Source organism: Neomonachus schauinslandi, chromosome 7 (assembly GCF_002201575.2).
Source record: "Neomonachus schauinslandi chromosome 7, ASM220157v2, whole genome shotgun sequence".
Taxonomy (NCBI): Eukaryota; Metazoa; Chordata; class Mammalia; order Carnivora; family Phocidae; genus Neomonachus; species Neomonachus schauinslandi.
Window position 1 is genome coordinate 149,745,134 of NC_058409.1, and position 26,489 is coordinate 149,771,622.

Consider the following 26,489-nt stretch of genomic DNA (forward strand, 5'->3'; position numbering starts at 1 on the left):
AGGTGATCTCTATATTGATTCAAGATCTTTATAAAAGTCACGCTTGCATGGGAACCTGAGAAAAACACAGATAATAAAAACAAGAGAGGACATCGTTTGGGTTTTTAAAAGGTCAGCGGCTATGATGGAAAACATTTCCTTCTTTTGTTTTTTCTGGAACTCAAGTAAAATTAGAAGTTACAACCTCCTCAGATCTTCTGCTTAAATGCCCACGGCTGTGATGTGCATTTTGTGGGCGTGAGACACACATGAGATCGGAGAGCAGCGCCTGCCTGGCCAGGGCGTGAGGCCCCTGCCCTTCCCCCACACCGGAGTCTCTGGGTTCAACCACAAGCACACCCTCCTCTCCATAGGAAGAACTTCCCTTGAGTTCCACAGAGCTCCGCCCTTCCGAGCGAAGGTCACCGTCTGTGGTCCAGGGATGTCCAGGACCAGGACCAGGACGAGAGAGGGCATCCTGCCAGTTTAATGCTGGGAGGCCACCAGCGGGGTGATCCCTACCCTCAGAATCAGGACTCGGGCCTCTGACACAGGTGCACACAGAAAATAATGGAAGTACATATGACCGTTTTTACAAAGGTTTCCAGCCAAATGATAAGGATGTCACGACTGGAGCTGTACTTAACAAAGAACACAAATGGATTGGGAAAACCAAGATATAAACCAAGATGCTGGGCTGAAAGAACCCCACTTAAGTCAAAACACAGCACCCCACAGTGAGAAAGGAATTTGCCCCGGAGACTTTTCAGAACTGCTCTCTGCATCCCTGTGGTCCAGTGAGGAAAAATGGGCCCACTGCAGGATGCCCTGTTTTTGGTCTATCTTCTGGCCTTCAAAAATAGCTCCCTGACCGCAACTAAAATCTTGTCATCACTCTCCGGTGGGCCTCAAACAGGTGGACAGCAGAAGCTGGGAAGCACTGTCGGTAGGGTTGACCCAGATCCTAAAGCCCATGGAATATTTCCCACAGCTCCGAAGGAAAGTTCTGTCCCTCCTCCCCTCACCCCAAACAACACCTTCCTCCGGGCTCATCCAATCTGCTCAGGCAGGTGTGGGGAGAAGTGACGCTGCGAGGCTTCTAGGACTGTGGGGGAGTGAAGCCGAGCCTGAGCCGTGAGGGACGGAGGGGACGCAGGACAAGCCCTAGCACGCCCTGTCTACCTGCACCACACCCACCTCTGCCTCTCGCCTGCAGGAGGGAGACCAAGGCGGGCCTCCTGACCCCACGGGGTGACACTTGCAGCAAGAACCAGTGCGTCTGCACGTAGGTACCTCCTCGCAAACCAGAGGGACACGGCTGATGGTGAAAGTCATCCTCTGGTCCCAAAATGAGGTCTTAACGTTTCCCCAACAGATCAGAAAAGATTACAAAGACCAACGATGCCCAGAGGTGGCCAGGCTGCAGGTAAAGCTCACTCTCCACACCAGACGGCCGGGAGCAGATGCGGCTGCGCCCGCCCCTTCTCATCAGCGTCCGCATGCCTCCTCCCCACGTTCCTGCCGCCGAGTTCCGCTCCGCGGGGAAGTCCGGCCCTACAGCCCCCGCAGGACACAGGCGGCGGCAGCTGCCAACCGCCGCACGGGCACACGGGCCACCCCAAGCACCTGCTCGCGGGCACGCGGCCCTGATGCAGGACCTCGCGGAGAAGAGGACGCACAGCAAGGGCGCGTGAAGTCTCCGCACACTGTGGAAGGACACCTTCCCAGCACTGAGGGGAAGAAAGACCTGCCATCTGGAAACTCTATGCCCAAGAATACGTCTTACGGACAGAACAGCAGAACCCGAGATGGGTCGTCAGTACAGAAGTCCCAAGTGACCCGATGCAAACACAGAGGGTCCGGGAGAAATGACCACATCGGAAAGAGCAAAAGCAGATACTCCTGGCAGCTGAAAGCGCCCGTGACAGGCTGTGAGGTGTGGAAGCAAAAGAGGTCAGGGGGAAAACGGTGGGAACGGCCGAACCCCGCTGAGCTGCTGTGTGTCCTTGTGTTGGAGATGCCGCAACGCCCGGTTCACACCGTACAAAGGCGGGGTGCACCGCGTAACTCGCAGGGCAGCCATGAGAAAGAACAAACAGTGCGCTCGACACAGAGGCCAGAGGGGAAGAAAATCGTCCCTAAAATACGTGATTAGTACCAGGCTGGCAGCAAAGGGGTGGTCGCGGTACGGAGACCCAGTCCACCACACAGGAATGAGTAGCAAGATGGGGAGGCCCGGCTAGGTCGGATGGCGTTAGGTGCCGTCAGAACGAGCACCCAACAAGAGAGGAGACCAGAGGCCATCGGACAAGTGTGTAAGTGGATAATGCACCAATAATGTCCTTTCACGTCAAGGCCCAGAAGTGGGAGGAGACTGTGTTCATGAACCCGCGTCCACGCAGGGACGACTGGCCAGGCGGACCCCAGGGCCTGAGCACGGAGGTGGGTGCACCCAGACCACTGCTTGGGGGGAGATGACCCCCAAGGGGGTGCTGTCCTCAACGCATCCTCCCAGCTGGGTGAGGGGCACCCACAGCGGTTCCAGCCACGGGACCCTCAGCTCACTGGGGCTGGCTTGGTCCCCAACATATGCAAGAATCTATAGTGGTCAGAATCGGGGTGGGGGCACCGAGCCAGCCCGCTGGCTCCCCTCCCCTCTGCCCCCCGCGGGAGGCCTTCACAAGGCCCCCATCATCCCCCAGGCCCTCCGGCCCGGACCCCACGGCTACGGTGCCCTGTGCTGAATCCCCTTGCAGGAGCCCCAGAGGGTGTGTGTGGTGTGGGGTTCCACTCTGCGCCTCATCAGGCTGGACAGGGCAGCTCACGGGGCTGATGCACAAGCCCACCTCCCAGCTCCCACCACCACTTTCCCACGACCTTCACTGTGGGGACAGAAAGGGGAACTCGGGCGACAGTGGCGCAAGCTTCCGCCAGGCCTGGTTCTCTGCGCTCCGGGCTGTGTGTCTGGGAGCCCCGAGTCCCTAGGAGAGAGACTACGCACCTGCCTGTCTGCCCAACCAGAGGCCACGATACCGCCTGGGACCACAGTCACAACCACTGCATCACCTTCACTCCCAGTCGTGTCCGTCATCCTCAGGCTGACCTCCGCCACCACAGGCTGGCGGCACACGGTCACCAAAGGCCAGGAAGGCCCAGAAGGCGAGGAGGGGCTGCCAGGGTCCTCCGGGTGGGGCGGGGGCGCTAAGCTCAGGTGGGGGGAGCCCCGGGGGTGCAAGAGCACATGGGAGCTCTGTGGGCGGTCTTCCCAGGGGCCAGGACCAAAGGCAGAACAGGACCCCGCGCTCCCTGGTGGGTTTGCAAGGGTCAAGCAGAGGGGCCTCGCAACGGAGGACACAAACCGCGCCCCTGGGGGCATGGTGGCGCACCTGAATCTGCCAGGCTGCCTCACATGGGGACGCTCCCCAGGAGCGAAAGGCACCTGCGCTGGGCTCTGGGCCACGACCATCCTGGGGGGAGCTGCCCGCACTCCGGCCCTGGATGCAGAGGGGACACGGTTCCTCGCCGAGGGACTATGGCAACCACGTGCGCACTGAGGACCACGTGGTTCTCCAAACGTGCCACGAAGTGCACAGTCTGAAGCAGAGGCTGCGTGCCCCCAGAGCTCAGGCAGGGCCACCGCTTGCCTCCCCTCCCGTGGCTTCCTCTGGGGGCTGATGCTCCTGAGGCATGACTGACGTCCCCAAGCCTCTCCTTGATTGCAAACGTCCCGAGTGTCACGATCAAACCACTGTCTGCAGAGAGTGGCCACGAATTCCACCCCCAGCCCTGCTGTCTCATCGCCGGCATGACTCCTGGTGCCCTGTCGGCTCACCTAACCTCAGCGGCCCCCACATCCAGATCCGGTGTGGTCCTTGCTGCCCACGGACACAGTGCACAGATGTACTGTGTCCTGCCCCCTCCCCTTGTCCACGCCCGCCGGGCACTGGGCTCTGAGCTTCCAGATGCGCCACAATGTCCACAGCTCCCCTAAGAGGAGGTTTGAATCGCCTGCGTGCTACAGATGAGGACATGGGGCAACTGTCACAACCGGTCACTAGCAAGCCAGGGCTGGAGGCCAGCTCGGACCAACCGCAACAGCCGCGCTCTGCCCTGGGGCCGTGTCTCCTCCAGGTCCTGGTCGGGACCTCCCTGCCTGGTCAGATGGGTAGACATCCAGCGGGCAGTGGATACTCAAGCCAAATAGCCGCGGGCCATGCGTGCCCTGAGGGCTCCTGGACCAGGAAACGCCCTGCCGTACCTCTGCCCGCTGTCGGGGTCCACGCACACAAAGCCCGCGGGGAGGCCACGCACGCCCCACGTGACCAGAGCCACGGAGGACGCACCAGGCTGTGGGCTCGCTGCCCTCACGCTGTCCGCGAGGCTCAAAACCGGCTCTCTCTACTGCAGTCTCTAAATTAGGAGAATGCCAGAAATCCCCCAAGAGAAAGTTCAAACAAGAAAAACATAATTATTGCGGGTCAGGAAAGAGTTTACGGGGCATGAGACGGTCCCAGAGCATGCAGTCGGCTGGTCCAGGCACTTGTCAGTGTGGGGCCCGCGGCGTCCACCCCTCCTGCCCGTGTCCTGAGGCTGGCGTGCCACAGGACAGTCCCCGAAGCAGATCGTCTACATGCAGATTAAGTTGTTAAAGGTCTCCTAATCCATATTTTATAGGAGCTGGTGCATTTGGAGAGCGAGCAACTGAAAGGTAACCGGGTTAGACACCATCATCTTAAGTTATAAATAACTGCACAAAAACAAATTCAAAATCTCCCCGCGTCTAATAACTTAGTACCATGACACTAACACGGGCCTCTGAGGAGCCCAGGCCCCTCCTCGGAGCAGACACCCTGACGGCCAGTCCCACCTGCCTCCGTGCCCGCCCCGCAGGGGGGTCCTCCCTCACTCCGGGGCTCCTGGCCAATCACCCGAGTGGTTGGGAGGCCACCTCAGACGTGGCGCACCTGGAGGCCGTGCCCCCTGCACACCTGCCACCCACGTGGCCGCAGAGCCCGTGGCTGGGCAGGGCGCTGCAGTGCCGCTCGACCTCTGCAGAGAACGCGGTCTGCGGACCTGCCCACAAGCTCACCGGCCAGCGAAGCGGGAGGTCCTGCCGATGGCCTCCTGCTGGGGACACGCAGAAGAGGGGGCTCCTGCGGGACAGTGGCCCTCAGGTGTTCTGTCCACCAAATGGAGCTAGGACTCCACAGGCGGGTCTCCCAAACATCCCTCCCCTTTCCTGGGGCAGGTTCGGGCAGCAGCATCATGCCCGCAAGGTCCCGGCCTCCCTGACACAGCTCTGGCCGGTGCGGGCTCAATGGGCCGCCCGCCTGGACCAGCCGCCACGGCTGTGCACCACTGCCCTCTGCTGGACAGGCCAGGGCGCGCGGCGGCTGGGCAGGGGCTGGCCGTGCCCACACTCAGGGTCCCAGCGTGCTCCCCAGGCCACCCAGCAGCTGGTGGCCATGCCGCGAGCCTCCCCTGCTCCTGCCCTTTAGGGGAAGCAGCGGGTGCACTCCTCTCGGCAGGCTGCATTCCAGGTCCCGCTGACAGGCATTGCCCCCCTGCCGAGGCTGGCACAGGGCGGGTGCCTCCTGGACCCTCAAGCAGGGGAGCCCCCAGCCTGGCCCCCGTCGGGGCGCTTCCTGACGTAGGCAAAGCTCTTTCCTCCACTCAAGGGCCAAGGACGACACTCTGCCCCACGGCTGCAGGCGTTCCCCTTGCAGGCAGGCCCCATCCGCGCCGAGGAGCCGTGAACAGAGCACACCGCTCCGCTCAGGGAGCTCTCCGGCGTCTTGGAGGTTCTTTCTTCATCCTCTCTAGAAACCGCTAACCACAAACGTCTTCTTTTTAAATTTTATTACAATGTATTCAAATAAATTCTCAAGGATCACAGTGTAACGCAGACAGTTCTCACTGTTAGACTTTGAGGGGACAGAAGGCAGGACGGCCGTGACGTGGACCCAGGTAAAAATCTGAAAGTAGTTTCTCCACATAAAAAAAAAAATCTCTTCAGAGTCCAAGAAAATACAGTTGTTTCTGGATTTCCTCATTTCTGATCCACAAAAGGAGAGGAGGTGAGGAAGGGGCTCCTGTCCCGGGCAGGACCAGGCTGCCACCTCCGAGCCCCCACTGCCATGGCCCCCGGAGTCGGCCAGGGGAGGACCCCAAGACGCGAGCCAGCTCCATCCCTCTGCCCCTCCGGTGACCACCAGCCTGGCTCATGTTGGTGATTCCTACCAGGGGGCCCTTTCCTGACCCCCAACATCTAGTCACTCGGCGTCCTCTGTCTTCCTCGTCCTGCCCCATCAGTCCGTTCCTGAAACGTCTGGTGGCCTCAGTCCCCTCCCCTGGACTGGAGGGCGTTGGTGGTGTGGGTGCCCCCTCCCCTGGCCGAGCAGGACAGCGGCTCAGCACAGGCGAGTCGGGCAGAGGCACCCCCTCGGGTCTGGCCGTGGCACACCAGCTCTCCGGAGCCCACTCTGACTTTGCGTGGGATGCTTGGCCTCCACATCCCACCCATCGCTGGGCCTTAAGGACGTCAGCACCCTATCCCCTACGGAGAAACAAGGTGCAGCAAACCCCCAAAGAAGTCGGGGTGCAATGGCCCCCAAGGTGGGCTCCCAGGCCGAGGGTGCTGTCCCGCTGGTGTCGAGATGTGGTGGTCCTGGGTCCGCTGGGCGGGCAAAGTGTCCCTGGGTCCCTGTGCCGCTCCCACAGCGGCTGTGAGCCAGACCCACGCCATGTGACACCGTGGACCGGCCCGCCCTGGGAAACACTTCCGTCCCCACACAGCGTCTTCTGTTAAGTGTGGCCGTTTCCCACAACACAGTGCACGTCTCAGACGGCGGCTTTGCCCAGTGTCGGGAGGCGGCAGCCACGAGTGGACGCGGTTTTTGCGTCCCAGTCTGAAAGCCGCCAGCCCCTGTGTCTGGACGGGGAGTGGAGAATGGCGGGGCGCGCCGGCCCAGACGTGCTCTGCGTGACATCGCCCCCCACCCCTCGTCCCGGGCATGACTGATTTCTCGGAGGAAATTTAAATTAGGTGGGATAGAGATTTACTTTGCTCTTCAAAACTTGCCCGTGGTCAGCCGGCTCTGAGGTCCTCCTGGTCCTGCTGCGCCCGAGGACACGTGCACACGTGTGATCGCCGCAGTTCAGCTGCGGCAAAGCCAGGAAGGACGCGGCTCCCATGGCCTCCGCCTGCCCCTGGCAAAATCACCCTCTTCGTGTCTAAACTGTTGCTTCGCTTTTGCAGATGCGCCTTGTGACTGGGGAGTCGGGACCTACACTTTGGGCCACCTCTTCCCGTGAGGTTCATGGGACAGCGGCAGAACTCGTCACCAGCGGCTTCGGAGTTGGGCCAGACCCGGGCTCCCCCCCTGGGAGGCGCCGAGGGCGCAGGCGGGCAGCGAGGGCACAGGTGCCAAGGGCGCAGGGGGGCGGCGAGGGCACAGGGTGCCTGGCCCCTGCGCCCTGGCAAAAGCAGCTGCACGTGCTCCCCACCGTCAGAGGAGGCTGGTCCAACACATCTCGACCCGCCTGGGAGACCACGGCCCCTGGGCCCCATCAGCCGGGACAGCTGCACGCGGGTGGGCAGGTAGGGGGGCGGTTTCCAGGGGGCGGCCCAGGCCCTGGGTGTGGAGGCCAACCCAGCCTTGCTCGGACGCCTGTGAAAGCAGGTGACAGCTGTGGGGAGCTGTGGCCGGGCTCCCGTGGAGCCGCGGGCGAGCCCCTCCTGCCGGCATCGGTCAGGTCAGAACCCCTCGCAGCCACGGGCTCCAGAAGAAAGACCCGCGGGGCCGCCAGGGGCTGCCTCGCCCACCAACACCGCCCAGCCATTCTCCATTCTCCTCAGCCGTATCAGCTGCTGGGGGACCCAGGCCTTCACCCCAGGAAGTCTGAGGGCTCTCTGGCCTTGTCCGTTGCCTTACTGGCCATCAGTGACCCCGACTGGGCACGGAATGGCAGTGATGGTCGGGGGCTCTCAGCTGCGGCGAGCTGGGTCCTCGTGCTCACCGGGCCGGCCCCCGCCAGGCCTGCCAGGTGGGGACCCGAGTGCAACATGTGAAACCCACGGAGCCCAAGGCCACAGGAATGAGAAGCACATGTTCCCAATGTGCCCCGGAGCCTGACAACGGGGGGCTGGTTCTCTTCCCATCCCAGCCCCCGGGGCCCGTGGACTGGCCACCAATCGGGGACACCTGCCCCCTGGAGGATGGTGCAGACGCCTGCCAGGGGCGAGGCAGAGGCCGAGGGAGCAGGGACAGCCGCCACCCCTAAAATGACTGTCACTCCCGTGAGGGCGACCCTGAGGCCCTGGCTGGTCGCCTTGCAGGAGGGGCCCAAGCAGGCGTCCAGCGTTGGTCTCAGAGCTAGTGAGAGGCACCTCCATCAGGCCGGTGGGAGGAATTCCACGCATGGCCTTCCTCCCTGCCTCCGTGGCCCCTGGGCCCAGCGGCCCCGTGTGTGAGCAAAGCCGAGCCCGGGTTGGATTTCTCCTTCCTGGTGGGGCGGCAGGCGCCCAGGCCGCACACTGGGCAGCTCTGACCAACACGCCCGCAGACCTCAGCGCCAGGCCATCTGGTCTGGCCCCCACCAGCCGAGCCGCTCAGCAAAGCCCAGGCATCGCCAGTCCCCAACCCCATGTCCTTCCTCTGCAGGAGACGGCCACGTGCTTTCCCTGCTCCTCCTAAGTGCCCCGGAGAACACGGGTGCCGCACGCACAGCAGAGTGCAGAGGACTGCGAGAGGAGCCACGGACGTGCTGCCGAGTGGCTGGGTCCCGCTTTGCCTCACGGGCCCCCGACACAGGGCTGAAGGAGCTCCGAAGGCCAAGCCTGCGCATAGAAAACACAAGCCTGTGCTCTCCCGCCGGAGAGCGGCTACGCATGCGGACTGCAGGGCGGACAGCAAGACGGACAGCGAGGCGGACAGCTAAGCGACTAAAGTCTGCCAGCATTAAGCGGGGGCGCGTGCAATCTGGAGGATGGAGCAGAAGGCTCCCCCCGGGGCAGGAACAGGGCCACAGACCGGCTGGCAGGACAGTGGTCTGCAGGAAATGAGGCCCGGCTGCTGACCAGGCCGGCAGAGCCCTGGGGGGTGGGGTGGGGGGGCGGCCGTTCAGAGCTCTGTCCCCAGCTGGCATGCTCTCCGCGGACTGTGAGGGACTCACAGGGAGGGCTCCCCTTCTCAGTGACAGCCATCCTTCACAGGCCACTGGGAGATGCCACCCGGCAGCCAGGGTGCCCATGTCCACAGGATGGCCGAGATCGGGGACAGCGCCGAATTGTCAGAAGCCAAGTACGTGATGCTGAGTGAGGAGCATCTCCCTGGAGCTCCCTGAGGTTACAGCCCTTCTCTTTTTGCAGGGAGGGGGGTGTCTAAATTTCTTCCCCTCGTGGGCTGTGCTGAGAGCTGTGTCTTCAGCCTGGAGGCCGTGGGGGCCCTGGGAGCCATGGGTCGGGGCGTGCTTTCAGAAGGACAAGGGCCTCCTACAGGCAGGGCCTCAACGAGGGCTGTGAGTCCTCCTGGTGATGTCACTCCTGACCGTGGGCAGACAGGCGTCATGGGGTGACCACGCAGCGGGGACACGGCCCGTAAGTGGAGCTTACTGACTTGCTTGTGGAAAACCAGCCATCGTGAAACATTCCCTCTTCATAAAAGCCCAGTGCTTGTAATGTTTGCTTTTCCTTTCAGTGACCCCCAAGGAGTTAAGTTAGCATAGGTGGCTGAGTGTGGGGAGCAGGGCAGGGCTGAGAGCCAGCTCCCCTGAGGTCGTGGAGGGTCAGGACTCAGCGCACAGTAAGGAGGCCCTAGAGCTGCACCTGGGGCGGGCCATCCTGTTTCCGCACCTGCCGGACAGGGAGGCCCGCGGGAAGGGCCGCGAGGTGCACCACTGTGCTTTCACTGAACTCACGGACAGAACTGGGCCTTAGAGCGTCCTGAGGACACAGGTCCCCTGAGAAGCGCCTCAGAAGCCGCGTTCCTCCTGAGCTGAAAGGAGGGAGCTACCCCAAACGAAGCCTCGCACCTCAGGCGGGGATCTCAAATGCTCCTCTGTGCATCTGGTCCATCTGATGAAATCTGTATCTGGATGTTCCCACTTTAATAGGTTTTTGTTTGCTTCATCTGATTTCAGAAACAGTGATTTCTATTTTTATGTCTCAAGATTAACTGGGACACGAAAACATGGCGTTTTTACCTTCTTATGCAAATTCCTCAGGTTTGTGTGTTTATTCAGAAAGCTTTCTCATAAAGAGGTGAACCCCCACTTCTTTTGTGGCTCCCTGTGGGGACAAGCCATCCCTCTGCGCACACACTGAGCTGAAACCTTGCGAGGTGGCAGGTGGTGGTGCCGAGTCATCAGGCCTGCAGGGGTGTGTCCTGCCGCCCACCTGACTCTTCCAGATGGTGGGCTGCTGCTGGATGTCAGGTGGGCAAAGTCTAGTGAGCACGGTGCAGAAGTTGGTGTGGCCAACAACAGACACATGAAAAAGTGCTCAACATTGCTCAGCATCAGGGAAATCCAAATCAAAACCTCAATGAGATACCACCTCACACCAGTCAGAATGGCTAAAATTAACAAGTCAGGAAACGACAGATGTTGGCGAGGATGCGGAGAAAGGGGAACCCTCCTACACTGTTGGTGGGAATGCAAGCTGGTGCAGCCACTCTGGAAAACAGTATGGAGGTTCCTCAAAAAGTTGAAGATAGAGCTACCATATGATCCAGCAATTGCACTACTGGGTATTTACCCCAAAGATACAAAAGTAGGGATCCGAAGGGGTACGTGCACCCCGATGTTTACAGCAGCAATGTCCACAACAGCCAAACTGTGGAAAGAGCCAAGATGTCCATCGACAGATGAATGGATAAAGAAGATGTAGTATATATATACAATGGAATGTTATGCAGCCATCAAAAGGAATGAGATCTTGCCATTTGCAACGACGTGGATGGAACTGGAGGGTATTATGTTGAGGGAGATAAGTCAAACAGAGAAAGACATGTATCATATGACCTCACTGATATGAGGAATCCTTAATCGCAGGAAACAAACTGAGGGTTGCTGGAGTGGGGGGTGGGGTGGGAGGGATGGGGTGACTGGGTGATAGACACTGGGGAGGGTATGTGCTCTGGTAAGCGCTGTGAAGTGTGCAAGACTGTTGAATCTCAGAACTGTACCTCTGAAACAAATAATGAAATATATGTTAAGAAAAAAAAAAGAAGAAGAAGAAGGTAGCGGGAGGGGAAGAATGAAGCGGGGGAAATCGGAGGGGTAGACGAACCATGAGAGACGATGGACTCTGAAAAACAAACAGGGTTCTAGAGGGGAGGGGTGTGGGAGGATGGGTTAGCCTGGTGATGGGTATTGAGGAGGGCACGTTCTGCATGGAGCACTGGGTGTTATGCACAAACAATGAATCATGGAACACTTCATCTAAAACTAACGATGTAATGTATGGGGATTAACATAAGAATAAAAAAAAAAAAAAAAGTTGGTGTGGCCAAAATAAGAAAAGCAAAACAGACCTGAAAGCAAAATGTTTTACTAGAGACGAACATAATCGCTTCATAATTTTAAGAGGTTCAATTCAGTGAAAAGGCCATTTTCAATCTGAGGAAACAAACGGCAGAGCCCCAGACGTCCTTCTTTAAAAAGGGAAACAAGAAAGAAGAGATAGAACTTGGTGGAGGAGCACCTGAACCCACATCTGGGGGCAGCTCCCACCGGCCACGCCACACCGGCCCAAGGGTGTCAGCCCCTGCAAGCCAGGGCGCTCAGAGCAGCCAGCCACGAAATGGACCGTCAAGCAAGTCTCAACCAACAGATTTCAAAGGATGGAATCATACAGAACATGTTCTCAGACTAGGCTACAAATTGCTAAGAGCAGAATATTCCCTAACAATTACACGCTTATATTTAGAACTGAAGAGTAATGACAAACCATGAGAGACTATGGACTCTGAGAAACAAACTGAGGGTTCTAGAGGGGAGGAGGTGGGAGATGGGTTAGCCTGGTGGTGGGTATTGAGGAGGGCACGTTCTGCATGGAGCACTGGGTGTTATGCACAAACAATGAATCATGGAACACTACTTCTAAAACTAATGATGTAATGCATGGTGATTAACATAACAATAAAAAACTTAAAAAAAATAAAACTGAAAAATAATGAAAATACAACCCATCAAAACAAGGCGGTGTGGCTAAAGCAGAGATTAGGGTGAACTTCATAGCATTAAATACTCATGAGAAGAGGAATGCTGAAATTTAACACAGTAAAACCACCACCTCGAGAAGTTAGGAGAACTTCAAAATAAACAGCAAGAACATAGAAATCAAAGGTAATGGACAGAAGTTAATCAAACAAAAACCAAAAATACAGCCAAGCAGATGGACAAACCAAAGACTGCTAAGGGGTCAATGAACCTCTGAAGAGATGCAGCCAGAAAAAAACCCAAAAAGGCACACTAACCCCTCAGGAGGGGAAGCCAATGCAGATCGTGAAGCGCCGAGGAGATGTCAAGAAAGCACTCTCAACAGCTTTACGCCAGGACCTGTGAAAATCTAGGTAAAATGGCTAGACATCAAGAAAAAAAATACAAGGCACCAAAACTGGCTCAAGGAGAAACGTGAATGCGCTAGCAGCTCACAGGAAATCAAACCTTCCTGCCACAGCGCCAGGCCCGCAGGACTCTCTTGAGCACTCCCATCAGTCAGTCATTGCAATCTTGTGCCTTCTCTTCCAGAGAGCCGAGAACCTGAGGGCTCCCCACCCAGCTCCAGGGGCGCAAACCCTGACACCAAGACCCAGGACAGAGAAAAGGAAATGCTCAAAAAGCCTCATCCAAGCCTAAAGTTAGATGCGGAAGCCCCAAACCACATGAGGCCCCATAGGAAAAGGATTCCAGACCAGGAGCAAGTGGGGCCTCTCCAGGCAAAGGAATGGTTTCACTTTAGAAAATCAGAGTAATTCACAATGTCACATATTTAATGGAAAAAGGATCACCTTCCAACAGATGGAGAAAGCGTTTGGTAGAACTCCACATCCACTCAAGTTTAAAATCATGGCCAATAGGACAGACGTCCCATCTGCAACCAGCAACTCGGCCAGGGAACCCCTCCCACGGGTGTCCCAGCTCTCTGCCGCCCTCCAGCCCCTGCAGGTCCAGGCGTGTGCTGGTCAGGGCTGCTCCCCTGGCAGGCCCCACGCCACTCAGATGCAGCTCAGACAGGGCTCTGCAGCTCCTGAACACCAAGGCCGCGTGATGTCCCTCCTGTGTTCATCCTGCTCCTGACCAGACCGCCAGCCCCTTCCAGCTCCCCCCACACTGACCCCGGGGTCACTTGGCCCCTTTCCCCCACCCTACGCCCCTCCTCTGACGCTAGCTCAGAGGCACTTCTGCTGGAAGAGCCTCATGAGGACCCACTGTGCGCCCCCAAGTGTGCCCAGAGTGTGACCTGGGGCGCACAATCGGCAGGCCTCACCCACCGCCTCCCCTTGCCCCCGAGGCCTGGGCTGGCCCCACAAGGGGTCCAGGAGGGGCCTGCACTCTCCGTGCCCACGAACCATTCCCCTCAGGATGGGTGACTGTTCTAGGCTAGTGATGCTCTTCACGGTCTCCAGCTCCTAGGAATGAAAAGTTGCATGTCGTTCTGATAACGCCTCCATCAGGTAATCTGTTCTTTCATCTGGAAGCTCAAGTAGTTTTCTCTAGACCCTATAGTTTGGAGCTTACAATTCTTGAGAATCAGAATATCCGTAGCTGTGTCCTCGCCAGTCTTGCTGGGGTGTGGGCGTGGCCCGTGCAGGTTTCCCTCCAGCTCCCTTCCCTCCTCGGGTTAAGAGCGCCTCACCTCATGTTGCCCCATCACTGCCTCCCCCTGGACCCCACGTACCGCTGTCAGGGCTCGCGGGCATTCTACCCAGCCTCCTCTCCCTTCCCTCCAAAGTCCTACTGTTACTCTTCTGTTACCTTACTGCTCTGTTAACTACACAGATTACCCTGAATCTGGCCTGCATGGGACTGTTAATACCGATGCTTCCCGGGCTTTAAGATTCTGCATTTCATGAGGTGGGTGGGAGGATGGGTTAGCCTGGTGGTGGGTATTGAGGAGGGCACGTTCTGCATGGAGCACTGGGTGTTATGCACAAACAATGAATCATGGAACACTTCATCTAAAACTAATGATGTAATGTATGGGGATTAACATAAGAATAAAAAAAAAAAAAGATTCGGCATTTCACCCGGAACAAGAGAACAGAAGGGAAGTGTCACTGCAGGTAAGTGGCAGGGGGGTGGGGAGCACATGCTTTCGGAGCACGGAAGCCTGAGCCCAGCGCCAGCCCCTGGGGGAGCCTTAAGCTTGATGAACCTCCGTTCTGCAGAATCAGAGCAGTCCTTCTCCCCCCCCGTCCCTGAGCAACCGAGTGTGGTCGCACGGAGCAAGGACGCGCTGCAGAAGGGCTGGCACGCGCCCCGGAGGGGGACCCCGCTTTGGTCTGCACCTGTAAGTGCACCTTCATTTTCCAACGTCGGTTCTCTGAAAGAAACAAGCACGTGGCTCGCCATCCGGGATGACAACACCATTTATTCGGCACCGGCAAGAGGCTCTGTTGTATGTTCACGCCGGGCGGCCCGCACGCATGGCCCCCGGGACCACGATGCACGTCGTGCTAGTGATGCTGATGTCTGAACTGCAGTCCACAGTAGCCACACGTCCCCGTCTTTGTTTCCTTGTCCTGAAAGGATTCGAGAAGAAAGATCTCACATTTCCATATTCTGCTTCCATCTAAACACGTTTAGACATCAGAGGAAAGCATGCACAGAATTTGAAATACAATCTCAACTAGACACGGCTGAAATCCTGAGGTCGCGCCAGAACTGAGAACCGTCGCGGCACCGGGCCTGGGTCTGACACTCGCTGGCAGCCGCGGGCGGTGGCCTGAACCTCGGCTCCGGCCCCAGAACACGTGGTCATCTCAAAGGACCGCCGCAAGGGCAAGTCTTCTGGCCTTAGCTCAGTGCCCGTCCACTCCCCTGGCCCAGGAGGGCCGAGGTTTCACGCTGAGCCCAGAATTCAATGGACTGGAGCAGGTGGAGCGCTGCGCAGAGGCCTGCCGCCCCCCAGGCCGGGTCTGGTCCAGGCATGCTCAGGCCACTAGCAGACGGGGCGCTGGGGTGCTGCTGACTTCTCGCCCCTGCGTTCATGCCGCGGCACGCCTGAGCCTCAGCCCCTGCTTGCCCTTCTGCTCGAACGTCCCGGGCCCTCCCCTCTCCAAGGCTCTGTGGGTGCAGACTCCAAAAGGAGGTTCCAGGAAGACCGAGCCCGCGTGTGTGGAAGGAACTGGACAGTCCGTGCTGGTAACACTAAGTATGTCCCAGAGCACCTCACAGCACGTCCCAGTGGAAAGGGTGCCCTTCACACAGTCCCTACTGCGTGGTCTGTAGGAAAGGTCAGAGCCAGCACTGCAAGGGGCCACACGCAATGGGACAGCTTTGACCAGGGCAGCAAGGACGGGTGACACGGTACCAGGTTTATGTACACTTTCGGGTGGCCGAGAGCCCCCCCGCCGCCATCGCACGCAATCACACGATCTCCAACCTCACTCACGGGCTGCTCAGCTATCAAATCGATGGCAAAGTTTTCATTCACCTGGAATGAGACGAAAGGAAAAACTCATGTAGCCAAGGACAAAAGCTGGATAACTTCCTGGAATTTAAGCTTATGTGGACAATGCCCCTGACTCTCAGGTCTATACCAGCACAGGCACATTCCGTACGTTCTTGTCTATTATTGCTGCAGATCGTCAAACCACACGCATAACACACGCATACACACGCACGTGTAACTTTCCATTTGGTTGCAGTTTCACACTTACAGAAACCGTGCAGAAACCGGACCACACACACTCCTCCCTGGTCTGGACCTAACGCGCAGACCAGACCCCTCGCACTGGACCCACGCCTCGCTCCGCCTGCTGGGACACGTGAGGAGGAGTGACACGGAGACGGGCGCCCAGGGCTGACTGTCCCCGCCAGCAGAGGCCCCTCCGCGGTCACAGGGGCAAGGAGGCTCTGGCAGACACCCACGGCCACGTCCACACCTAACAGGACGATACGGGACAACCCGGGACACTGGAGGGACGACGGGGCTGCAACTGCGGGGACCGAAACCCAACAAATACGCTGAAATCTGTGATTTCGCAGATTTTAAAATTCAATAAACACCTCGCCATAGGGAATGACCTCATTTTAAAAACTGGTAAACAAAAGGAAAGAATCGATATTCCTTCTACTTCCTTCAGGCTAACCAAAGTGCCTTTCCGCAAGTGGGAAGCCAGCATCGCCCTCAGCCCCGTGCGGAGACGCTCGGCCACCGCCCCGGGACCCCGCACCACGCCTCGATGGAAGCGCCCTAAGCCGCCACGCAGTGACCTCAGCACAGAGGACCCGAGTCGGACCTGACGAGTCGGACCTGACGGAGCTGCTACAGCCAACCCCGGTTCCACACCCCAGGAACGAAGGCACCAAACCCCACGAAGGGCCCAGCTGTGGGCGACTCCACAGGAGAAAATGACCCGGGTCCTTTGACAGGTGAGTTCCAAGGAGGTGAAGGAAGAGCTTGTATGTGTCTGGGGGGAGGGGGCGAAACCTAAAAGTTAAAAGAAACACAGACACTTCAGCAACTGCAGCACATGAAGCTTATCTGTATTTTGAGTCAAAAAATTTTTTTACTATGACACAATCAAGGATATTTACCGCCCATTAGATTAAAGATTGCTGTAATCTCCAGTGTGATACTGATGCTCTAGTCACATTAGCACCTCCTGGGGATCTGTACGCACGGGGGAACTCGATGCAACGGAACCACGTCGGCGACCTACTTCACGATGGCTGGCGTTGGCGGGGAGCAGGGTGTGGGTGGATCCGAGCAGAAGCCAGCACGGCTGCCTTGGGAAGTCTCCTGGTTGGTAACCGTTGGATCAGAATGGGCTCACAGGACGACCATGATTCTATCCCCTCCACTTCGTGGACTCTGTTTTGTTAAACAGCAACTCAAACATCCTGGCTGGGCAAATATTGTGTCTTACAACGAGCTACTGTGGCAAAAGGGACCCAGGCCAGGAGACCTGTCTCACTTGTATGTGACCCGCCGTGAACCAGGCACTCAGAGCCATCTCTGGCCAAGGCCAAGGAGACCAAGCTCCTGAGGCTGGGCAAGCTGGGAAAGTAAAGCATCCGTGTGTGTGCATGTGCGTGTGTGGAGGGAAAGGCCCCCAACGTGCCACACAGCACAGTTATGGGGCCGACTCCCGTGTCCCACCATGGGGGGCCAGCCCACACCACAGGCTGCAGCTTCCCGCCCCGGAGAGCCACGCAAATCCAGGAAGGACATCCAGAGGAGTTTCCCTGCTCCAACAGTCTGTGCTCCCCAAAGCCGTCCGCAGCAATCAGTCATGCTCTGACCACACTCTCAGCCGTCAGCAGAGAGAGCTTTGTGTCCCACACTCGGGCTCCCAAGGAGCAGCTCGCTTGATGGCACCTCAGACCTAGGGTCACCATCAACCCACCCAGGGTGGAAAACAACGGCAAGACCACATCTGGGAAGTCACCCGCTTCTGGAAGCTGGAGGGTCATCTGACTGCAGCTCACGGTACGGGATGAATGCCATCAGAGGGGAAACGTCGCACTTCCTGGCAGACGTCCCTGCAGCTATGACGGGGAGTGACGCCGCGTGCAAACAAGACAGGAAGCAGAGGCTACACACAGAGAAGTAAGCGCTGCCCAGGCTACTCTGCCATCTGCTTGTTGAGAACCAACCTCAGCACTGTGCGTACCTAACAGTGAGAACTGCCGTGCAGGGCAGTCCTGGCCACCGGGGCCCGGCTGGGTGCCCACCCTGCGTGCCCAGAGCCCCACCTCCACGGAGAGGCCCCATCTTAGAGAAGACAAGGAAACAAGGATCGGGCATGGATCAATCTTTACAAATAAAGGGGGGCTGGGACATCTGAATTTTAATAAAATCTGGAAATAAGTTAGAAAGGCACAGTCATCCTAAGTTCACAGTTTTTCTAAAGCTAGCAGACTCCATCCAGAGGACACACGACCCAGCGTGACCCAGCCCCTTACTCTTCCGCAGAAACAAATGGCCTCGCCTGCCATCAACACAGGGGACGCCCCAGACCCACAGAACGTGGACATTCTGGGAAAATTTAATTATTTTTAAAAAGGTTTATAGCTACGGACCATGATTTTGAGAAGCTGTATTCCCACAGACACAGCGGGAGGATACTGGGAAGTAGGGCTACATTAGAGGCGACAGGCTGCACGCGCCACACGGCCGGGCAGGGAGGCCGGGCTGTCCCACAGGCCCCTCCAAGCACAGTGGCCCCTACAGACGGCCCGGCCACTCCCCTTACACCCGAACCTTACGTGGGCTGCGGACGGAGGGAAGTCCCGCTCCCCTCTGCTGCACATAGAGCCACGCATCACACAAATGAAGCCTCAGGGTGTAACACAGGACGGCGCCTACCTAAGTAACAAACCCCCGGGCCCCATCACGGCAGCCGGACCGTCATCTCCCACAGGAAGGGCAGCTGACACCCGAGACTGACACAGGACTGCCCCTGTCACTCAGCTCCAGGGTGACCCTGACCTTCCACAATGAACGTCTCGTTCCTGGGGTTCGGTTCAACCGCAGGCGTACGAAAAGCCTGGGAGCCAGCAGGTGTCCAGCAGCCAACTGCAGGTGACAGCTCAGGGCTCCGTCTCGCCGCCCTCACCAAGGAAGGCCATAGAGCATCACCAGACCTCGAGAGGGCGCGAACGCAGACACACGTCACAGCGCCCACGCTCTTGCCTCAGCTATCGGCACAGTGGGTTTCAGGCAGACGGAGCCACACGCCCTAAACTGTGCCACGGCTGTAGACTGTCCTTGACGCACCACCAACGTAACGAATGGGAAATTACCTTTTTATTTATCTCTTGATGGCCAACTGATTCGGGCATGAAGATACTTAGGTTCAAATTCGTTTGTCAGTAAGCTGTTATGTTATTCTAACTCGTGGTTTTGGAAGTGACAGTTCTTATGGAAAGTTTAATCCATCAAACTGAGATCAAATCCATTAGAAGTACAACATAAAATACAGGACTATACAAAATAGTATTAAAACTACACAAAAAGGAAGAATAATCCTAGTTGAGCAACCAACGTTCTGTAGGGTGCTAACCCTGTTCATGGAAATTTACAGAATTAAAATAAAGTAAAAGCCCAATTATTTAGACTATCAGGTATCTTTAATAATAATACCACATTTATATTTAGCTGAACATACGTGTATATACACACTATTATAATTTTTCAATCACAATAAAAACTGCGGTTTTCATCCAAATTAATTTTTAACACAAATTTGGAGAAAATGCTCAAAAATACCTCCTAGGCTTTTTGTACGGCAGTGTTCGCAGGTGCTCCGGAGGGAGAGGACAAGCACGGACACAGGGAACCGCCAAAGCGAGAGAGGAAGGCACAGACCTCGAGGCTCAGCGCCGCCAGGGCCACCAGTGTCTGAACCTTGGGCTTCAGGAACTCAGTTTCAAGGACTCCCACTGGATCCGAGGGGTAAACAGACTTCTGACAGTCCACGCCCCCCAGGGAAGCCAAAGGTCTGTGGCTCCTAATCACCCGAAGATTTATTTAAAACGCACATGCCTTTACCCCACTCTCATGGCAGACAGGATGTACTTGGGAAGGGAAATGCAGAAGACAAAGTGCCCAGGAAATGCTGAAGAGCCTGCCACCGTGAACACAACTCCCCAGTCTCCAAATACGCCTTAAAAGGCATGTGCTTGCTCCTTCCAGAAGACAACCAGACAGACACAGGAAACCATCCTCGTTAAACCCTTCACAGAGCAGTGAGGAGGCGGGCCTTGAAAAGAAAGTCCGTGGGGAATTCTACTGCGTGAGTCGCTAAGCACAGGGCTGCAAACTGGGCGGGGAGGCAGGGGGGACTGTGGGCGCAGAGGAGGGAACCCCACCTGGAGGGAGCGGACCCCGAGCTCCACTGCCACTCAGCAGGAGCCATCTCTCCAAATGTGGGCGGGGCGGCCCCTGGCACTAAGCCCGTGCCTGCTGCCCCCTGCCTGCACCTGAAGCACAGGGACCCTCCTCCCAATCCCCGGGGCAGCACTGCATCCCACTGGCTCGTTCAGCCTTCTCGAACCTTCCAGACACGTGTGTGTGTGCACGTGCACGTGCGCATACATGTACCTTCGCGTCACGACGGTTCTGATGGCTGTGTGCTAGGCCGGTGTCAGACGCCAGCCAGCAGGGGATGAGACGCTCAGGGTCGCACTCTGCTCCCCATCCTGGCTAACACCCGAGAAGCTTTCTAAAGCTTCTGCCTGGAGAGCGTGGGCCACCTCAGCGGAGAAGTCACATCACCAGGCGAGTGGTCTGCTCTGCCACGTCCCAGGAGAAGCAAGGCCGCACGAGCTAATGGCTAGCAAGCCCTTCGAGGACACTCTTCACTCCTGGGTGGGCCCCGAAGCCACCGGGCACACACCCGGTCCGCAAGCTCCTCTCTCCAGCACTCGCAGCTCCCGCTTTCCATCCCCAACATCCCCAGACTCTTCTGAGGTGGACAAGCTTCATGTTATTGCAACAAACACAGCAGGTCACATGGACATCGGCACCACAGGGACCGCCCCTCAGGTCGGTGGTGGTTGGCACCTTCAAGTTGCTACTGAAGAACAAAGGGGCCCAGCGGGGGACCAAGTCATAACCAGACTCGCCTGCCAGCCATGGGGGGTGGGGGGGATCTAAGACGGGCAGGAAATGTCCAGAGCACCCTCCCTCGGACGGATGCCCACTCCGGGCAGCGGGGGTCACCAGCCCCACAGCTGGCAAGGGTATTCCTACTGGGGCAGAGCATCACTGCAGAAAGTGGAGGGCAGGGGGGAGCTGTACTCAATGGACCTCGGCCTCCCAGTGTTCTGGGCTCTCTGCCTAATTGTGCATCTTTAAAGCCTACAAATGACGCCTGCCCCAGTCACGGTAACCCAGCAGCAACAGAATAAGGCACGTGCTCGCTGATGGCTCCCTGGGGCGGGGGGGGTTCTCTAGCGGCTTGTCTGCTCAGACCCGGCACCCTCAGCCCAGCGAGGTCAGCGACTGAGGCAGGCAGTGCTTGGGGGCTGCACAGATCCGGACGCGGTCAGACAGAGCGACCTGGAGCCATGCTCGAAACCAGATGAGTACACCCAGCTGCGAGGGGACAGAGACAGCACTGCTACTGTTCTCACTGCTGTCCCCATCACTGCCACTCCCCACTGTGGTCGCTTGTCCACACGAGCTCTTCCACTACAGGACAGGAAACGTGTGCCTTTTCGTTTGATGCATATGACCACAAGGTCAATTAAACTATTTCTGTAACTTCAGATGAGTATCTGCTCAGTTCCAGCCCTCTGCCTCGCGGAGGTGGCCCAGGACCATGGCAGGTGGCTTTAAGGCTCCTTGAGGGGTGGGAGCTGGGTGGCCTGTTCTTCAGCACGTGAGTGTCCCCTCTTGGGAAGATCCCATCACAGGCTCACACAGATTCCTTTGCAGACTATCAGGCATGTCTGGTCAGGAGTGGCCAAGAGCCACACACAGATACTTTCCATTTTTCTCAGCAAAGGCCAGCTCAGCTATCTAGCTTCCTGTTCTCCTTGTTCTTCAGATTAAGCTGAGATTCGGTGGATTTCTTAAAATACAACTAACCAAAACTAGAGAGACAGCAAGACCCATGGTTGTCAGAGGTTGGGGGGAGGAAAGGATGAATAGGTGGAGCACAATACATTTTTAGGGCAGGGAAACTACTCTGTGTGATACTGTAACAGTGGACACATGACATGAGTTTGTCACAACCCACAGAACGTACACCACAAAGAGTGAACCCCAACATAAACTGTGGACTTGAGCTCATATCAACATCCATCAAGTGTTCAAAGTAATCAATCATAACAAACGCAGCACCCTAATGCAAGATGTTAGTAACGGGCTGCCTGGCAGGAGGTGGGCATAGGGGAACCCTCTGCACATCATGTCCAAGTTTTCAGTACACGTAAAAGTCTTCTAAAACAATGTCTTTGGGAAACCCAAACTGTTTTACAGTACTACTAAATGCCAAATTTTTGTCATAAGAGAATGAAAGCCAGAGGACAACTCATTTACTGACATGCCTTGCACCTTTACAACTTGAAAATTTGCCCCCAGGACACTCACGATGTCAAACAGGAAAAGGCCACAGAGACCCAGAGCCAGGATGGGTTCCGGACCTGGGTGAGCGGACACCTTCAGCTCTGCCTCCTCTGTTCACACTTCACTGGCTTCGCTAATTCTGATTTTGTTCGGTTGGTTTTGGTTTTAAGTTGCTCCCCTTGCCCCTGCTAAGGCAATCAGAAACCAGAGGCCACAGAGTCTCTAGCAGAGAGGAGCTTGGGACAGACTCAGGTGCTTGCTAAAGCATCAGAGTTGCTGAGCTAGGGAGCTGGGGGCCAGGTCGCAGGGGCGACCCTGAGGCTTCAGGACCCATCTGCTCCCCACCTCCCCCCCAGCCACTGAACTCTGTCTCCACCAGCCTGCTCCTACCCCCGACACCCACAAGGCAGAAATGGAAGTAGAAAATGAGAATTTAAGAATGAACTATATAACCAAGATCAGAGGGGAGGGGAAACACAACTTAAGACACTGAGGAGTAACAAGAAGGCTGACTGAGGGAAGGAGGGGCTCAAGGGGACTATGGAGGACAAAAGGACTCAGAAATGGAAGACCACCCGAACCAACGTGCACGAAGACTGGGGATCTGGCAGCGCGGGTGAGAGAGGAATTAGGAAGAGCACAGGCTCCTGTAGGTGGGGGACACCACTATCAGCATCCTCTCTCCTGCAGTCATGGTGGGACACACCCAGTCAGGGCAGGACAGTCCTCCTGCCAGGTTCAGCTCGGGAGTGTCAGTCCCTGTAAGAACACAACCTCGTCTGTTTGGCAGGAAATAGGAGAAGAATACCCCAAAAGGTGACTGAAAGAATAATTTTTAAAAGTTGATGTGACTTCCTTTAATCTGAGGGTCTCAGGGGTATAAGGCACAGAAATGAAGAAAAAAGAAAAAGACCACTCCCATTTATACATAAACCCAGACTACACTTACAAGATGTCATCTTATATATTTCAGAAGGAAACAAAACAAAACAAATGTAGACACGTAGACATTTCAAAGAGATGCAGAATTCCAGAGCTTCTCGGGGGCTCACAATTTGAGAATTTAAGGCTATATATTAACTTTCACGTCTCACTGGTTCTATAAAGGTTTTATGAAAGCCTACCTCTCTTTTACTAGATCTCTCGCTTACCTCTTTCTGACGACCCACAAACCGAATTTTCCTATAGTCTTTATCATCATAAACCTGGAAGAAAAAAAAAAGACCATATATGATTTTTGCAGCCTAATTCTGAAAGAAGTCACTTAATATCAATAGTAAACATTACAGGAAAGTGTTTTCCTGAACATTTTGGCCCTTCGTGACCAAACACAGGAGCGACAAAGGATGGCTGTGTAACCAGGGGCGTATGTCGGCAAGACGCCCAAGGTGAGAAGGGGCAATAACGTGAATGGCAAGGTAGCAAGGTGGAGTTGGAAAGGGCAGAGACGCATCAGGGCAGGAGTGGCACCCCCGACTTCCTTCCCCAGACGGCAGTTCAAAGCCCTACTGGGCGACACCGTGATAACATGGGTACCTTAGTCACCTCCCGGCTTCTGACTACAGTTCAACACCGTCTTGGCGTTTAGGCGAGATGTTACGACGCACCACTCAGCACGGCACAAGCGCGAGTCGGGCGGCAGGCTCCACTCTGGAGCGGGCGGAAGCCGAGGACCGGTACGCCCTCACTGCCCCGCCTGTCAGAGCCTGAGACCCGACACTCCTCGACCCTAGCCTGCACCGGGGCTGGCACAGGATTCGGCCTGCGAGACACGGCGCGAAGCCGCCGCGTCCCCGGGAACCCCGCCCACCGGCCAGCGCGTCCCCCGGCCGCAGGCACCGGAGGCACGGGGAGCCGAGCTGGAGGGCGGCCTCCACGCCGCGGCAGTTACCTGCCCGGTGTGCGTAATCTTCTCCCCGGTCGGCGACGTCCGCACCGCCAAACACCTGGCGCCCCGGGGCAGGCTCAGCGCCGCCGTGCCGCTCCGGCCCAGCAGCCGGCAGAAGGTCACTGCCGCCGCCATCTTGTGGGCTGACCCCTGACCCGGCGCACCGACACGCTGACGCATGCGCACAGCTTCGCAGGGCCCTCGCGGCCGGGATTTAGAGCGCTTTGGAGAGTCGCGCACGCGCGATGCGCGCGGGCTAGCGCAGCCCTGCAGGTGCCGCGGCTGGGCTGGGGCTCAGTTAGGAAAAGGCGGGAGATTTTACGCGCAACGTTAGCACTTAGCAGCTGTTGGGTGATTCCTACCTGGGGTAGGACAGGGGAGGATGGAAAATGAAGGTGCACTTTCCACATTCGATGGTAACAATCATGGGGGCGTTACATAGAGAATGTTTTTATTAGTGAAGGGTCCTTGCCTAGAGCGAACTGTAAGTCCATTCACGTTGCGCAGTGCGCACTTCTTTGTGGCCATGGGGACAGCATGTTTTGGGATTTCTGCAGCAGAGCTCCATTGAAGCAACCAGTAAAGCACAATCAATGTCATCCTCCATGCAGATCAGCCCCGAAGGCCCCCTGCTCTAGAGCACACCTGGGCAGACTCCGGCTCGCTGTCCCGGCGCTTCCCTCCCGGAACTGCCTACCCGTTAATAGACCGGTCAGGAGGGTCAGTCACGCGGGGCCAGCGCCCAGATGGACAAGGGCGGTGGGTATGGGGGGGGTAGACTCAGAGCTGGGGTGACCCCCCGGGAGTTGAATGCACCCACCGCCTGGACTCCAGGAGGTGGAGGTGATGAGAGACTAGATGCACTGAAAACCTCTCGGAACGGAAGGATGCCCACAGACGGGTACCCACAGGCAGGCCCGAAGCTCACCTGGGCAGGTGTCGTGGTGGGGCGTGCAGGTGGACCGTCGTCAGCAGGTCGCCTTCGTGCACGGACAGCAGATGGGTGGGTTCGCGACACATACACGGAACGGCAGGTGTACTGAGTTCATTGTGGGCTCTGGCGGGGGGTAGATGGGGGCTCGCCGGAATCTTTCAGCTTTCATTGGAATGTTTCATAATAAAAGGTTGGAGGGGGAAAAAAAGATATTTAACTGCAACTAGTTAGGACGACTGCTTATCTCCACTGCTTCCCTGAGCCTTGCCTCCTTTCCCCCAGGATGTCCACTTAATACAAACAGTGAGTTCTTCTAGATTTTGTTTTGACTTCAGTATTCGTCTGTTTTCTAAAAATGTCTAGTTGGTTGTGATTTCCTTTGCATTCTAGATATCTATTTCCGTTCCCATTTTGACATTCTCCAAAATCATTGGCACCCTGTGGCGGGAAGGTGTCCCAGGTGGAGGTCACAGGCGCGCGGGTGACTCCGCCTCGGCGCCCGGCACCCGGCACCCGGCACCTTGGGGATGGCCACGTGATCCTGCCGCCATCTTTCTTTCTGGCGGACACTCCGGGCGGCGGCGTCCCCGCCCCATTGCGCAGGCGCTTGCGACGCGCGCTGCCGGCCGCCGTGGTCGCGTTCTCAGGTCGGGGTCCCGGGGGTCGCGAGGGGCGGGGGGCCGGGGGGCCGGGGAGGCAGCTGATGCGGGCCTCGGGGGTCCCTGGGTGCGCCACGGCCTCAGGCCCTCCGCGCCCCGGGCCCTGCCGCCGAGAAGGGCCGCCTACGTGCTGTCCCTGCCGGCGGGCACGTCCGGAGCCGGCGCTTCCTGCCGCGTCCCCGGCCCTCAGAGACCCCCGGGGGCCGGGGTTGCAGAGTGCGGGCGGAGGGGCGGGGGCTGGCGGGGGTGGGGGTGGGGCCTGTGGGCAAAGCTCTCCGTCGTGCGCGAGGACTGAGGGCTTGCTCTTCTGTCCCCCGTAGACTCGGCGCAGCATGGCATCCGTGCTTGTGACGAGGCTGCTGGCGTCCGCCCGGAGGCCTCCCCCGGCGGTGCCCCGCGCGCTCTCCACTCTCCTGCCCGGACCGCTTCGCGTTGCAGCTGCCGCCGGTGCGAAGCCCAGGGCGTGGGGGCCCGCGGGGCTGCGCGGCCACCTGCTGCCCGGCCTGCAGCTGCCCGGCCTGCAGCTTGCCCTGGGGTTCAAGACCAAGGGCGTCATCAAGGAGCGCTGCAGGGACTGTTACCGGGTGAAGAGGCGCGGGCGCTGGTTCATCTACTGCAAAACGAACCCAAAGCACAAGCAGAGACAGATGTAGTTCCCGTCACTAAAAGAACGTGCAAAACGGCGCCGCTTCCTTGAGGAAAGGTCCCTCCTACCGAAAGCAAAATAAAATGTAAACACTGCCTAATGTTTGCCGACCCCCAGGTCTTCTTGACCCTACT

At 57.5% G+C, this 26,489-nt stretch overlaps 2 protein-coding genes across 2 annotated transcripts; one reads left to right on the forward strand and one right to left on the reverse strand.

The window, feature by feature from the left end:
- Positions 1-14,555: 14,555 nt before the first annotated feature.
- NDUFS6 (NADH:ubiquinone oxidoreductase subunit S6) lies at positions 14,556-24,331 on the reverse strand. Its single transcript, XM_021687105.1, has 4 exons — positions 24,120-24,331; positions 23,380-23,433; positions 15,518-15,640; positions 14,556-14,726 (listed from the first exon to the last, which is right to left on the reverse strand). The coding sequence occupies exons 1-4, from the start codon at positions 24,294-24,296 to the stop codon at positions 14,661-14,663; spliced, it is 420 nt and encodes a 139-aa protein (XP_021542780.1). The 5' UTR covers positions 24,297-24,331; the 3' UTR covers positions 14,556-14,660.
- Positions 24,332-25,607: 1,276 nt separating this feature from the next.
- MRPL36 (mitochondrial ribosomal protein L36) lies at positions 25,608-26,439 on the forward strand. Its single transcript, XM_021687106.1, has 2 exons — positions 25,608-25,697; positions 26,030-26,439. The coding sequence occupies exon 2, from the start codon at positions 26,042-26,044 to the stop codon at positions 26,360-26,362; it is 321 nt and encodes a 106-aa protein (XP_021542781.1). The 5' UTR covers positions 25,608-25,697; positions 26,030-26,041; the 3' UTR covers positions 26,363-26,439.
- The last annotated feature ends 50 nt before the right edge of the window (positions 26,440-26,489 follow it).